At 42.3% G+C, this 14,775-nt stretch overlaps 3 protein-coding genes and 1 long non-coding RNA gene across 16 annotated transcripts in view; 3 read left to right on the top strand and 1 right to left on the bottom strand.

Moving 5' to 3' along the window:
- Window positions 1-14,775, top strand: part of LOC127603514 (protocadherin gamma-C5-like) — a 147,038-nt gene that overhangs the window by 6,156 nt on the left and 126,107 nt on the right. The window contains exon 1 of one of the 7 annotated variants that reach the window (XM_052070031.1): window positions 5,925-7,053. The exons of the other annotated variants lie outside the window; for them this stretch is intronic. Within the exon in view, the coding sequence (XP_051925991.1) occupies window positions 6,069-7,053 (985 nt within the window). The 5' untranslated portion in view covers window positions 5,925-6,068. Of the gene's footprint in view, window positions 1-5,924; window positions 7,054-14,775 lie in introns of those variants that run through there. 7 annotated transcript variants of the gene reach the window in all.
- Window positions 1-14,775, top strand: part of LOC127603737 (protocadherin beta-16-like) — a 41,061-nt gene that overhangs the window by 3,022 nt on the left and 23,264 nt on the right. Inside the window, exon 2 of one of the 7 annotated variants that reach the window (XM_052070326.1) lies at window positions 12,630-14,485. The exons of 4 other annotated variants lie outside the window; for them this stretch is intronic. In XM_052070326.1, coding sequence (XP_051926286.1) covers window positions 12,630-12,824 — 195 coding nt within the window. In that variant the 3' untranslated portion in view covers window positions 12,825-14,485. Of the gene's footprint in view, window positions 1-3,255; window positions 4,617-8,345; window positions 9,111-12,629; window positions 14,486-14,775 lie in introns of those variants that run through there. 2 more of the 7 variants (XM_052070284.1, XM_052070335.1) reach the window with 2 other exon arrangements.
- LOC127603773 (protocadherin beta-16-like) overlaps window positions 9,741-14,775 on the top strand; it is a 37,423-nt gene continuing 32,388 nt past the window's right edge. The window contains exon 1 of the mRNA XM_052070382.1: window positions 9,741-12,629. Within this exon, the coding sequence (XP_051926342.1) occupies window positions 10,362-12,629 (2,268 nt within the window). The 5' untranslated portion in view covers window positions 9,741-10,361. The remainder of the gene's footprint in view (window positions 12,630-14,775) is intronic.
- Window positions 12,426-14,775, bottom strand: part of LOC127603994 (uncharacterized) — a 37,415-nt gene continuing 35,065 nt past the window's right edge. The window contains exon 2 of the long non-coding RNA XR_007963170.1: window positions 12,426-12,573. This is a non-coding gene — a long non-coding RNA (uncharacterized LOC127603994). The remainder of the gene's footprint in view (window positions 12,574-14,775) is intronic.

Raw genomic sequence — 14,775 nt, 5'->3', positions numbered from 1 at the left:
GCAGTTTTTTTTTTTTTTTTGTCGTTGAGTATTGTCTGGATTTTATTCTTGATACTCATCCTAAATTAATTGTCAAAGGTTTGGACAATGGCACTAAATTGTTGATTTCAGTATAATCTGAATTATTGAAAACATAAAATTTGAATAAACAACGATTTATGTTTTTAAATCAAAGGTAAACATTTTAACTGTGTGGTCTTGTTTTGTTATTATATGTACAAGTATATTATATGTACATGAAAAAAAATACGTTTACATTCGTACAGCACCGTCGTGTTTGTTTGTGTGTGTGTGTCTGCGCGCGCGTGCATGTATGCATCAGTTTATTCGGTTTATTTATTTATTTAATAAAAAGTGACGGTGCGTATTCATAAACATACACATTTGCATGTAAATATGACAGATTACAGCAGTGGGCTAGTTTGCACTGTCCCTGGGAATGTTGATGTGACATGTAGTAGGCTATAAATACAGTAAAAACATGGTTAAAAAAAGAGGACCGCATATGCAATTGGCCGACATGCTCCAAGTACACGTCATTCAAATATGGTTGGCTATTATAGTAAAGTGCAAATGGTTGTTCGTCTTTGTGTGCCTTGAGATTTGCTGGCAACCAATTCAGGGAGTCCCCTGACGACTGCTCGATGAAGGCTTGGAAAGCAATTCCGCGACCCTCGTGAGGATGAGCGGGTTCGAAAATGAATAGAGGGTTGAATTTTGTTGAACACTAATACCAGGTTGCATTACTGTGAAAATGCTCTGGGCGCCGCTGGTGCAACGTCATTGAATTCGTGGGAAACGACTCTGTGTCGTTGTGCTCCTCTCGGACTCCTTTAAGCACTGCGTTGCCGAGAAATACGACCGTCTGCATGCTGTTTTTTTGAAGAGCCACGTTTTCTGTGGATTCACCTGTTTTTTTAGACATTTCTTGAGGACCGACCGGTTTTATTTGAAGGAATAATATTGAAATTTGTTTTTAAATTCACGATGGATTGCATATGGATGCGCGCCGTCAACGACCGATGGCGCACACTGTTTGGCATTCTTTGTCTCTGTGAGCTGCACTCCGCGAGTGGACAGGCTCGCTATTCCATACCGGAGGAGCAGGCGGAAGGCACTATTGTTGGAAATATTGCGAGAGATTTGGGCTTGGACTTGGGCAGACTCGGAGCAGGTAAAGCTCGGATTATCACAAACGAAGATCGGCAGTATGTTGATTTAAAGCGAGACAAAGGCACGCTTGTGGTCAAAGAGCGCATCGACCGAGAGGAGCTTTGTGGAAAGACGACGCCCTGCAGCTTCAATTTTGACATCATTTTGGAAAACCCAATCCATGTGTATCATGTAGCAGTGGAGGTCGAGGACATTAATGACAGCAGTCCCTCCTTCCCACAGTCTGAAATAAATTTGAAAATCGCCGAAAGTGTCACAACGGGCACTCGCTTCTCTCTAGCAAATGCAGCCGACCCTGATGTTGGTATTAATGATGTTCAGAAATATGCACTAAAACCATCGGATAATTTTAAATTGGAAATACGAAACGAACCAAATGACAGAAAGGTTCTTGAAATGATTTTGCAGAAGCCTTTAGACCGAGAAAGAGAGGAGAGCCATACACTCATGTTGATTGCTTCAGATGGCGGTGAGCCACATAGATCAGGGACGGTGAGAATTCAAATCTCCGTGCTGGATGCAAACGATAACGCTCCAGTGTGCTCTCAACCTGTTTTTAAGGTCGATGTGCCAGAAAATTCACCTACGGGAACATTGATCACGACTGTTAGTGCTAACGACGCTGATGCAGGCCCCAATGGTGACGTCACTTACTCCATTCCCCATTTTACAAAAGAGGAGGAGCAGCTTTTTAATGTAAATATGAAAACAGGGGAGATTAAAATTGGCAGTAAATTAGATTTTGAGAAATTCAAAAGCTATGAATTAAATGTCCAGGCAAGTGACCACGGAGGTTATACAGATACATGTCAAGTATTTATCAACATAGTTGATGAGAATGACAATGTCCCTACGATTAAGTTAATGTCATTTTCTCAATCCATACCTGAAGATTCTTCCCCCGGTACAACCGTAGTTGTTTTTAACGTGAAGGATGAAGATTCTGAGGGCAATGGCGTTGTCAAGTGTTCCATTAACGATGACGTCCCTTTTAAAATTGAGTCTTCTCTAACAGGTTACTACACCATAGTGACTGAAAATTTCTTAGATCGGGAAAGTGTCCCTGAATATAATGTGACCATAACAGTGTCTGACCAAGGCTCTCCACCTCTGTCGAGTAGTAAAAACATCAACGTTAAAATATCTGACGTGAATGACAACCCGCCCAAATTTCATCTGTCAGAATACAGTAAGATTGTGCCGGAGAACAACGCTCCTGGTTTTTCCGTGTTTACTGTCAGTGCTAGTGATGCAGACTGGGGCCAGAACGCTCGAGTGTCTTACTTCCTAGAAGAGAAAGAAGTGAAAGGAGTAGCTATGTCTTCTTTTGTCTCCATCAATTCTGAGAATGGTTTCATCCACGCAGTCAAATCATTTGACTTTGAACAAATCAAATCCTTTGACTTTAACGTTACTGCCCGCGATTCCGGATCCCCTCCACTCAGTTCTGTGGCCACAGTCCGCATTCTGATCCAGGACCAGAATGACAACGCCCCTCAGGTCCTGTACCCGGTGCAGACGGGTGGCTCGCTGCTGGCTGAAATGGTGCCTCGTTCTGCAGATGTGGGCTATCTGGTGACTAAAGTGGTGGCCGTGGACGTGGACTCTGGCCAGAACGCCTGGCTCTCCTACAAAATGCACAAAGCCACCGACAGGGCTCTGTTTGAAGTGGGCCTCCACAACGGAGAGATCCGAACCGTCCGCCAAGTGACTGACAAAGATGCTGTCAAACAAAGACTGACTGTTGTGGTTGAGGACAACGGGCGGCCCTCTCGCTCAGCGACGGTCATTGTGAACGTGGCGGTGGCCGACAGTTTCCCTCAAGTGCTGTCAGAGTTCACTGACTTGAGCATGCACGACAAGGAGTACAATGACCAGTTGACTTTTTACTTAGTCTTGGCGCTGGCGGTGGTCTCCTTCCTCTTCATCGCCTGCTTGCTGCTTATCATATCGGTCAAAGTGTACCGGTGGAGACAGTCTCGCGTCCTGTACCACTCTAACCTGCCCGTCATTCCGTATTGTCCACCTCGATACTCGGATACTTTGGGGACGGGAACTCTCCCGCATATGTACAATTACGAGGTGTGCAGGACCACCGACTCCAGAAAAAGTGACATGAAGAACATGCAAGCCATGAGTCAAAGTTTAGTGAGCGTGGATGGAGCTGATGCTGACACCCTGCATGTCAACAAGGAGCTGTCGGGAAATTGCTCACAGATGTCAACCTTGGTGAGTGAAGTATTTCAACCATTTTTTCGTGTGTTTTTGTGATTGAAATCTCTGAAAGTTTGCATATGTGGATGTGGGTGGTCACATGGCTCTTCGTTGCAGCTGATATCTTGAAGTCATGATTACCTATTAAAAAGGTGACAATATGTTTAAGTTTATGAAGAAATACAGGATTGTTTGCATCATACATTGATCTTTGTCCATTTTTACCCAATATAGTCTTGTTGTTGTTGGTGGGGGTGGTGTGTGTATGGAGAACAGCAATATATAAATAAATTGTAAAAAGTTACCAACCTAGAACGTGGCTCTTATTGAGCTCCATCCCTTGTGTCCTTAGTTTAGCAATGGTCATGCTGCAATCCCTATTGTGAATGTTCTGGTTGAGGACGTCCTTGTCCAAAATGTTATTGTTCAAATCTGCTTTTCTTGCTTTTTGGCCAAAGACGTTTTGAGCTCATTCTCCATCTTTTTTCTTGATCATCCTTTTTCGAAAATTTTGATTTTATACCCTTGAGAAAGCTTGGTAGTTATTTTTGTGTGGCTACAATTTGGAAGTAATTCTCATGGTGCTTCAATCAAGGTTCTTGAAGAGAAAACACTGCTCCAAGGATGAGTTCACTTCTCCAGTCAGTGCTTGTGCATCTGTAATTACTTTTGACCTTTGCGTTGTTTTCAGCAGTGATGAGTGTGTATGTGCTTGAGTTCCAGTGACTCTTAAAGACTCATTGTGGTTTTACAAGTCCTATAAATAGACAATTGGGTTTTTCAATACACTGAAATTAGACATTAAAAATATGTAGTTACCCGTGGTGCATCATTGTTTACACGTCTAACCAAGAATGAGGATTATTTACTTGCACATAGTTTCTTTCGAAATTCACTGCAGCCTCATGGTACTTCAACTGATATGCTGAACAGGGAGCGTCTTGTGTAGTTTGTCTCTCTCCACGGTGCTGAAGAACAACTTTCAATGGGTTTGCTGTCCAGCGATCAAGCGGTAGTTAATAAGGGTATGGAAAATAATCCATATTAATCGATACATCGATGTGCACGTGCGCGATGCGAGTGCATCGGCTCATTCACTGGGTACGACGCGATTGACGGGTGAAATCGAGATTTATCACGATGCATTGGTGGGTATCGGTAAAATCCGATTCAAGCGCCGTTTTATTCATGTTAAACGTCACCTATCTGCCCTTTCCTAGGCGCAATGAATGCACCATCATTGTTTTGTGTTGAATACGGACGGTAGCCGTGCGTCACATACAGTCCAGTACACAACTAGCGAAACACTATGGAAGTTCGCGCAAGCAGCAGCGAGGAAACTACTTTATTTAATGCTTCCGCAACATTCAGATCTTATGTTTGGAAATACTACGGCTTCGAAAAGAAAGACGGAAAGATTGATAAAAGCTCCGTAATTTGCAAAGAATGTCGCACTACGAAGCCATACAACGGCAGCACCACAAATATGCAGACCACTTAAAACGATGGCACCACATCACCGACAAGTTTCCCGCTCCCTCCCCCGCCTCCCCGTCCAGTTCCTCGTTGGACACCGGAGAAACTCTTGGCAAACCAGGTCAGGATCAGAAAAAATTTGCCTCTTATTTTGGGGGTCCCCTTGCAGCTCACTGTGACCGCGCAAGGAAAAAACTATATATGGATGACTCTTTTGGACATTTCATTTTGACACTCAGTGAGAGTGGTCTGTGTACGCTACAATACACACAGCAGCTTTGAGGCTGTGACTGCCACATTGTTTCAATTGTATTTTTTTCTGTCCTATGGAGATGGATATTTCATATAAGACACACAATGAGTAGTCTGTGTTTACACTACAGCAACACCTGTGAGTCTCAGGTGCCAAATTGTTTACATTTTCTTTGCACAAAACCCAATTGTGAAAGGGCTTAAATAAGTTGTTTTACACGTTCTACTGTTTATAAGGAATAAAGTGGTCTACTTTTTGCAATACCATACTGAACTTTTTTTTCTTTGCGTATATGCATCATGTTTAATTGCACAATATCACAACAAATTGCACTGTATCGTATCGGATCGCATTGATTCGAACTAAATGTGTATCGTGTCGTATCACATCGTGAAGACGGTGAAACGTATTGCATCGTTTCGCCAGAAAATTCCATGTATCGTTTAAGTATCGTATCGCTGGTAATGCATCGAGATGTGTATCGAATCGTCCTCAGTGCTGAGATTCACATCCCTAGTAGTTAATATCAATGCTCACCATTTATGTCATTTGAATCTGACACCCACAATGACACGCATCACGCAACGTTGTTGATTGAATGTTTGTGAAAGTTACAAATGTATACGTTATTTATTTATTTGTAGTTTTGGATTCTTTTTAATGCGATTATGACAGGACATACCAAATTACAAGATTTTTTTTAATGTTGAAACTTTTAGTCTAATTGGACACATTTCATAAATTGGCCTCTAAGTGGCGCTGTTACATTTTAAATGGATTTGTTGGTGCTGAGTGATGCAGTGCGGCTCCCTCCTCTTTCGCTGCCATTTGGTAAAAAAGAGCTTCGCGTGAACAACGTATACCCCTTGATCTAAATAAGGCCGGAATAATCGCGTCTGCTTGTTAGTGATTTTTTGACCGGTTAACATTATTGGAATATTTTTACTTTCATATGGAGTCGAAAGATATTCTTCAATTCCGAGGAGGAATATGGAGACGCAAGGCCTGCCTCTTTGTCTTTTGGTGTTTTTTTCTACACGGAACGCAGGCGCAAATCCGCTACTCAATCCCAGAGGAGATGAAAAAAGGCTCGCTCGTCGGAAATGTGGCCCAAGACCTCGGTTTGGATCTAAAAAGACTCCGTTCCGGGCGCGCCCGCATCGTGACTGGCGAGAACGTCCAGTACGCCGAGCTGAGGGCGGACAAAGGGCTTCTGGTTGTCCATGAAAGGATAGATCGAGAGCAGCTGTGTGGAGACGTGACGCCGTGCAGCTTCACCTTTGAGATTTTATTGGAAACCCCCATGGAATTGCATCCGGTGACCATCGAAGTGTTAGACGTGAATGACAACGCTCCCATCTTTGAAAGTAGACATTTAGAATTTGAAATAAGCGAGTCAGCTACACTTGGCTCCCGTTTTCTTTTGGAAAATGCTCACGATGCTGACGTGGCCGCAAACGGTCTGCAGAGTTACATTTTAACACCGAGCGATCATTTTGTTTTGAAGCAACACGTCAGTCCGGGAGGGAGAAAATATGCAGAAATGGTGCTTCAGAAAGCTTTAGACAGAGAAGAACAGCCTCGGCTCTCATTAAAATTGGTGGCTTTGGACGGGGGGAATCCGCAAAGATCTGGCACTGTAAATGTTGAAATTATTATTCTCGATATAAATGACAACGCACCCGTCTTTAATCAAACCATATATAAAGCGAAGTTATTTGAAAATGCACCAAAAGGCACTCGTGTTTTGACTGTGAATGCGACCGATGCTGATAGCGGTTCAAATGGAATTGTTACATATTCATTTTCAAAATCAAATGCAGGAATAACAGATTTCTTTCATATAGACGAGGTGGCAGGATGTATATCTGTAGCAAAACAAATAGACTATGAAAAAGACAAAACAATTGAATTTATGGTTGAAGCAAAAGATCAAGGTGGGCTGAGCAAATCTGCAAAAGTCGAAATCGAAGTCATGGATTTAAATGACAATGCCCCAGCCATCAATGTAATGTCCTTCACTAGTCCCGTACAAGAAAACTCTCCTGTCGGTGCCACTATTGGTATCATAAATGTAAAAGACCAAGATTCTGGTGAAAATGGCCACGTGAGGTGTGCAATTGAAGGCCGCGTTCCATTTAAAATTAAATCCAATGTAAGAAATTATTTTGCATTAATGACCGATGCTGATTTAGACCGCGAACGTGTGTCAGAATACAACATCACGGTTGTTGCGTCAGACGCAGGATCGCCTCCCCTTTCCATTAAACAGACTTTTAATTTGAAAGTGTCAGACGTGAATGACAACGCCCCGGTCTTTCCTGTCAGCCTTTATAGTGCGAACGTTGCAGAGAACAACTTGCCAGGTGTTTCTGTGCTCAGCGTAACTGCTAAAGACCCAGATGAAAACCAGAACGCTCGTATCTCCTACATGTTGGAGCAGAGTGAAATCGGAGGAAGATCGATTAGTGAATTTGTGTCTGTGAATGCAGAAAGCGGAGTTATTAGTGTCGCTCGCTCATTTGATTATGAGCAACTGAAAGAGTTCCATTTCCGAGTTAGAGCACAGGATGGCGGTTCCCCTCCCCTCAGCAGCAACGTAAGCGTCCGCATCCTGATTCAGGACCAGAACGACAACGCCCCTCAGGTCCTGTACCCGGTGCAGACGGGCGGCTCCCTGCTGGCCGAAATGGTGCCTCGTTCGGCCGACGTGGGTTATCTGGTGACAAAAGTGGTGGCCGTGGATGTGGACTCTGGCCAGAACGCATGGCTCTCCTATAAAGTGCACAAAGCCACCGACAGGGCGCTGTTTGAAGTGGGCCTCCACAACGGAGAAATCCGAACTGTCCGTCAAGTGACTGATAAAGATGCTGTGAAACAAAGGCTGACTGTTGTGGTGGAGGACAACGGGCGGCCCTCTCGCTCAGCGACGGTCATTGTGAACGTGGCGGTGGCCGACAGTTTCCCTCAAGTGCTGTCAGAGTTCACTGACTTGAGCATGCACGACAAGGAGTACAATGACCAGTTGACTTTTTACTTAGTCTTGGCGCTGGCGGTGGTCTCCTTCCTCTTCATCGCCTGCTTGCTGCTTATCATATCGGTCAAAGTGTACCGGTGGAGACAGTCTCGCGTCCTCTACCACTCCAACCTGCCCGTCATTCCGTATTGTCCACCACGATACTCTGATACTTTGGGGACGGGGACTCTCCCACACATGTACAAATACGAGGTGTGCAGGACCACCGACTCCAGAAAAAGTGATATGAAGAATATGCAAGCCATGAGTCAAAGTTTAGTGAGCGTGGATGGAGCTGATGCTGACACGCTGCATGTCAACAAGGATCTGTCAGGCAACTGCTCACAAATGTCAACCTTGGTGAGTGAATTATCTTATTTTGTAATCCGACTATTTGATTACAGTTTCCAGGATTTAAACACAAAACGGAATAGTTTTTTGGGGGTTCATTTTCTTATACGTTTGCGTGCAAATCAAGACTCCAATACGAAATGTCAACTGTTTTCCCCCTTTGTAGCTTCTCGTTTTAAGTTGGATAGTTATTTCAATTTGTCCAAAAATAATTTGTACCAAAAATATTTAATTACATAATTTCGTCGGCGTCTTCCTTGTTTACACAATGCACTGACAACAATATTTAGCGTGACCATGCTTACCTGATTATTTTTAGGAATTTTTAATTTTGTTATAACTATGTAGATTTGTGGAGCTGATTTAAACATGCTCGTCTTTGAATGAACTATAAATTATTAGTCTATTCCGTCGTTGATGAGTGATTTTTTTCACTTTATCTCTATTTTTTTATCATGTGATTATTTGTTTCCATGAAGTTGCTACGACTGAGTTGCCATATTCTAGATCAGGGGTGCCCAAACTTTTTGGATCGAAGATCTACTTTTTGATCAACGAACCTCACGGGATCTACCCTTACCGGTGCGCGCACGCACACACACACACACACACACACACACACACACACACACAAATGTAAGATTTACCTGCTTTATTTTATTTTTTAAATATTTTTTTGTGAAAATGAGATTGATTAGTGTGCAGTGTATATTAACACAAAAAATATATTACTAACATGTACAAAGACACACAAATGTTTGTTTGTTTGTTTGTTTTTCTTCTCGACACTCCTCGGATCTACTTGGGCCTGTCTTAGATCTACCGGTAGATCAGGATCTACCTAATGGGCACCCCTGTTCTAGATTCAATGCGCGTTTCCTTTTTTTCCCCAAGCATAATGTTAATTGCATAATCGTGTGCATGTGTTTGCGCGGTCGGGTAACCATTATTGTAAATGAAAGAAAACAGCTTTTGGATTAATTATCTAATCTGCTACGATGATCACGCATTGTCGTTGTGCTGTTGCGAATGTATTCATCGAGAAGGAGGGCCGCTTCCTCCTCATTTGTGCGTTTTTTGGAATGTGTTTTTCATATTCGAAAATCAATTTCCACAGCAGTTTGGAGGAACATGTTGTATTTACGTGATTGTCATATTTTTCAAAGTGCCGGTATAAACATATCTGCGATCGCATTTAACATTTGATTGTTTTATGAAATTTCCTTAATGTAGCCAATAGTACATTAATGAAGTCTGAAGTCAATATTGAATGCATTATTTAAAAAATATGAATGAATCACGTATCACTATTTTTTTATTTCAAATATATCTAATGAGAAAATTTACTTTTTAAAATGTATTTTTAATATACTCTAATGTAACATTTTTACTCCCATACTGAGGACTTTAGGAACGGGGAGATCAATATTTTTGCCCAGAAAATGTTTAATGTGTTATTCTAAGTGTCATTGGCAAGATAATACATTTAATTAAACAAATCTCTTTGGCATCAAGTACTATCTTATTTTTTTCCTGGTGTTGCAATTTCGGTAATTAATGGCCACATCAGATTAAAATGAAAAAACCAAAAGTCTGAAGTCATATTTGATTGCTTTTGATAAATAAATGCACTACTGAGAAAATGCTCTGAGCGCCGCTCGTGACACGTCAGTGAATTAGTGTGAAAGGCCTGCGTGCAGTTGTCGTCCTCTTGGACTCCTTTCAGAGCTGCGTAGCGGAGAAAGACGACGGTCGGCTTGCCATTTAAAACGCACGTTTTCTGTGGACTTTCATATTTATTCTATCTGATTTGATTGAGGAGTGTTTGTTTTTATTTCAAAGGAAACATCTTGATATAATATATATTTTTAATTCACGATGTACTATTTGTGGATGCTCGCCGTCAACGGCCGATGGCGCACACTGTTTGCCATTCTTTGTCTCTGTGAATTGCGCTCCGCGAGTGGACAGGCTCGCTATTCCATACCGGAGGAGCAGGCGGAAGGCTCTTTTGTTGGAAATATTGCGAGAGATTTGGGCTTGGACTTGGAGAGACTCGTGGCAGGTAAAGCTCGAATTATCACAAACGAAGATCGACAATATGTTGATTTAAAGCGAGACAAAGGCACGCTTATGGTCAAAGAGCGCATCGACCGAGAGGAGCTTTGTGGGAAGACGACGCCCTGCAGCTTCAGTTTTGACATCATTTTGGAAAACCCAATCCATGTTTATCGTGTAATAGTGGAGGTGGTTGACATTAATGACAACAGTCCCTCCTTCCCACAGTCTGAAATCAATTTGAAAATCGTTGAAAATGCTGCAATGGGAACTCGTTTCTCTCTCGCGAATGCAGCCGATCCCGATGTTGGTATTAATGATATTCAGAAATATGCACTTAGACCATCAAATAATTTCAAATTGGAAAAACACAATCAACCAGATGGTGAGGGTTTTATAGAAATGATTTTGCAGAAGCCTTTAGACCGAGAACGAGAGGAGAGCCATACACTCATGTTGATTGCTTCAGATGGCGGTGAGCCACATAGATCAGGGACGGTGAGAATTCTAGTCACTGTGCTGGATGCAAACGATAACGCTCCAGTGTGCTCTCAACCTGTTTATAAGGTCGATGTGCCAGAAAATTCACCTGCAGGGACGGTAATCGCGACTGTTAGTGCAAACGATGCTGATGCAGGAATCAATGGTGACGTCACTTACTCCACCCCTCATGTGACCAAAGAGGAAGAGCAGCTTTTTCATGTTAATGCCAAAACGGGGGAGATTAGACTTACTGGTTTATTAGATTTTGAAAAATCAAAAAACTTTCAATTGAAAGTCCAAGCTAGTGATCATGGTGGTTATTCAGATACATGCAAAGTTATTGTGAACATACTTGATGAGAATGACAATGTCCCCACGATTAAGTTAATGTCGTTTTCTCAATCCATACTTGAAGATTCTCCCCCAGGTACAACTGTAGCTGTTTTTAACGTGAATGATGAAGACTCTGAGGGCAACGGTGTTGTCAAGTGTTCCATTAACGACGACGTCCCTTTTAAAATTGAGTCTTCTCTAACAGGTTACTACACCATAGTGACTGAAAACGTCTTAGACCGGGAAAATATCCCTGAATATAACGTGACCATAACAGTGTCTGACCAAGGCTCTCCACCTCTGTCGAGTAGTAAAAACATCAACGTTAAAATATCTGACGTGAATGACAACCCGCCCAAATTTCATCTGTCAGAATACAGTAAGATTGTGCCGGAGAACAACGCTCCTGGTTTTTCCGTGTTTACTGTCAGTGCTAGTGATTCAGACTGGGGCCAGAACGCTCGAGTGTCTTACTTCCTAGAAGAGAAAGAAGTGAATGGAGTAGCTATGTCTTCTTTTGTCTCGGTAAATTCAGATAACGGTGTCATCCACGCGGTCAAATCATTTGATTATGAACAAGTCAAATCCTTCGACTTTAACGTTACTGCCCGCGACTCCGGATCCCCTCCACTCACTTCTGTGGCCACAGTCCGCATTCTGATCCAGGACCAGAATGACAACGCCCCTCAGGTCCTGTACCCGGTGCAGACGGGCGGCTCGCTGCTGGCCGAAATGGTGCCTCGTTCGGCAGATGTGGGCTTCCTGGTGACTAAAGTGGTGGCCGTGGATGTGGACTCTGGCCAGAACGCCTGGCTCTCCTACAAAGTGCACAAAGCCACCGACAGGGCGCTGTTTGAAGTGGGCCTCCACAACGGAGAGATCCGAACCGTCCGCCAAGTGACTGACAAAGATGCTGTCAAACAAAGACTGACTGTTGTGGTTGAGGACAACGGGCGGCCCTCTCGCTCAGCGACGGTCATTGTGAACGTGGCGGTGGCCGACAGTTTCCCTCAAGTGCTGTCAGAGTTCACTGACTTGAGCATGCACGACAAGGAGTACAATGACCAGTTGACTTTTTACTTAGTCTTGGCGCTGGCGGTGGTCTCCTTCCTCTTCATCGCCTGCTTGCTGCTTATCATATCGGTCAAAGTGTACCGGTGGAGACAGTCTCGCGTCCTGTACCACTCCAACCTGCCTGTCATTCCGTATTGTCCACCTCGATACTCGGATACTTTGGGGACGGGAACTCTCCCGCATATGTACAATTACGAGGTGTGCAGGACCACCGACTCCAGAAAAAGTGACATGAAGAACATGCAAGCCATGAGTCAAAGTTTAGTGAGCGTGGATGGAGCTGATGCTGACATGCCGCATGTGAACAAGGAGCTGTCGGGAAACTGCTCACAGATGTCAACATTGGTGAGTCATATGCTTTTTTTTTTTTTTTTGTGTTTGTTTTTCATCTGAAAACGGTCACACATTCCCAGGTTAGAAGGTGGAGTTTGCACACCTCATTATTGCAGATTGATAGTATGGTTGCATGACTGGCATGTTGAGGGAAATCTTCCCCGTGTAAGAGTTACATTCAGTGTATTATCCTGAAGAAATGAAGTTGATAGTGTCAATAATTCTTCAATCCCTGATTATTTTTGAAGCCTACCAATTATAATGGTTTATTAGAAGAGAGAGGCGGAAGTTAAAGAGAGATTAATATTAGTGTGCTGTGAGCTGCACGCCATTCCATTTTAGCAAAATGTTTTTGGCCATGGTCATCGTAGAAGACCCATTGTCTGGCTTCTGGATGAGGATTTTCTTGTCCAAGATTTTATTTCCCATAATAAGCTCTATTTAGCCAAACGTGTCCAGAGGAGAGCAGATATTTTTTTTCTTTCTCAAGATTGACTTTTTTTTATCCAAAAGATGAGCTCTTGTATGGAGCTTCAAAAAAGTGGTGGTTATTTTTTTTAGCTTCGTTTTGAAGAACAAACCTAATTGCATTGAAGTTGAGACATTGTGTTGAACAGATATCGAACTAGAAAACAATGATTTTCAAATCAAGTTCACCTAATATTTAATCTAATACGCTACGAAGACAAAAATATGTAATGTGCAAACTGATAAACGTTATTGTTTTCAGCAAATAATCATTATCTTAGAATTTTATGGCTGCAACACATTTCCAAAAAGCTGGGACAGGGGGCAAAAAAAAGACTGAAAAAGTTCATCAAAAACTTGTTTGGAACATACCATCGGTGAATACAATAACCGGGAACAGGCAAGTACCATGATTGGTAATAAAAGGAGCTTCCCATAATTGCTCATCATTCACAAAGTTAAATTAATGCCAATAAAAACGCGCTAAACTGGCAGTTCTAGAAAAAATATCACCTCATGGGATCAGGAACACTTCAGTAAAACCAATGTCAATAAATACAATACCGCACTCCATTCATAAATGTACCTCAAAACTCAACTATGCAAACTAAAAAACATTTATCACCAGCATCCAGAAATGTCCCCGGGTTCTCTGGGCCCGAGCTCAACTCAGATGAACTGATACAAATTGGAAAAGTGTTCTTTGGTGTGACGAAGCCACATTCCAAATTATTTTTGGAAATTGTAAACATCGTATCCTCTGGGCCAAAGAGGAAAAGAACCATCCGGACTGTTTTGGACAAAAAGTGGGAAAAAAAACAGCATCTGTGATGATACGTGGCTGTTTTTGGGCCAATGGCATGGGTAAATTACACATCTGATAAGGCACCATTTAAGTGAAAGGTCCATCAGTTTTGGCGAAAAATAAGATGTCATCCAAACAATGTCTTTTAGATGGATACCCCTGCTTATTTCAGCAAGACAATACCAACCCACATTTAACATGGGTTACAACAGTGTGCCTTCATATTAAAAGAGTGTTGGCACTGGACTGGACTGCCTGCAGGCCAGCTCTCTCTCCCATTTTGGAATGGGTGGCACATTATAAAGTGTAAAACAGGACAGGGGAAACCCCGGACTGTTGAAAAGCTGAAGCTATATATTAAGTTAAAATGGGAAAGAATCCCACTGACAAAGCTGCGCTGCAACAATTAGTGTCCTCACTTCCCAAAAGTTTATGGAATTGTGTTAAAAGAAATGGTGATGGAAGACTATGGTAAACATGATCCTGTCCCAGCTTTTTTGAAACATATTGCTGCCAGAAAATGATAAGTGAATGATTATTTGCTAAAAACAAAGTTTATCAAACTTTGTATCTTGTTTGTATCTTGTCTTAGTGGTGTATTCAATTAAATATCATTTGTGCATGATTTGCAAATCATTGTATTGTGTTTTTAATTCTTTAACACAAAGACCGAACTTCATTGGGGTTGTTTTTGTAATTATCCTAACACTTAAACTATTGGCATGATAATAACAGTTC

The sequence above is a fragment of the Hippocampus zosterae genome, chromosome 1 (genome assembly GCF_025434085.1).
Source record: "Hippocampus zosterae strain Florida chromosome 1, ASM2543408v3, whole genome shotgun sequence".
NCBI lineage: Eukaryota > Metazoa > Chordata > Actinopteri > Syngnathiformes > Syngnathidae > Hippocampus > Hippocampus zosterae.
Note: the sequence above shows the minus strand (reverse complement) of the source record. Positions and strands in the feature narration are given on the sequence as shown.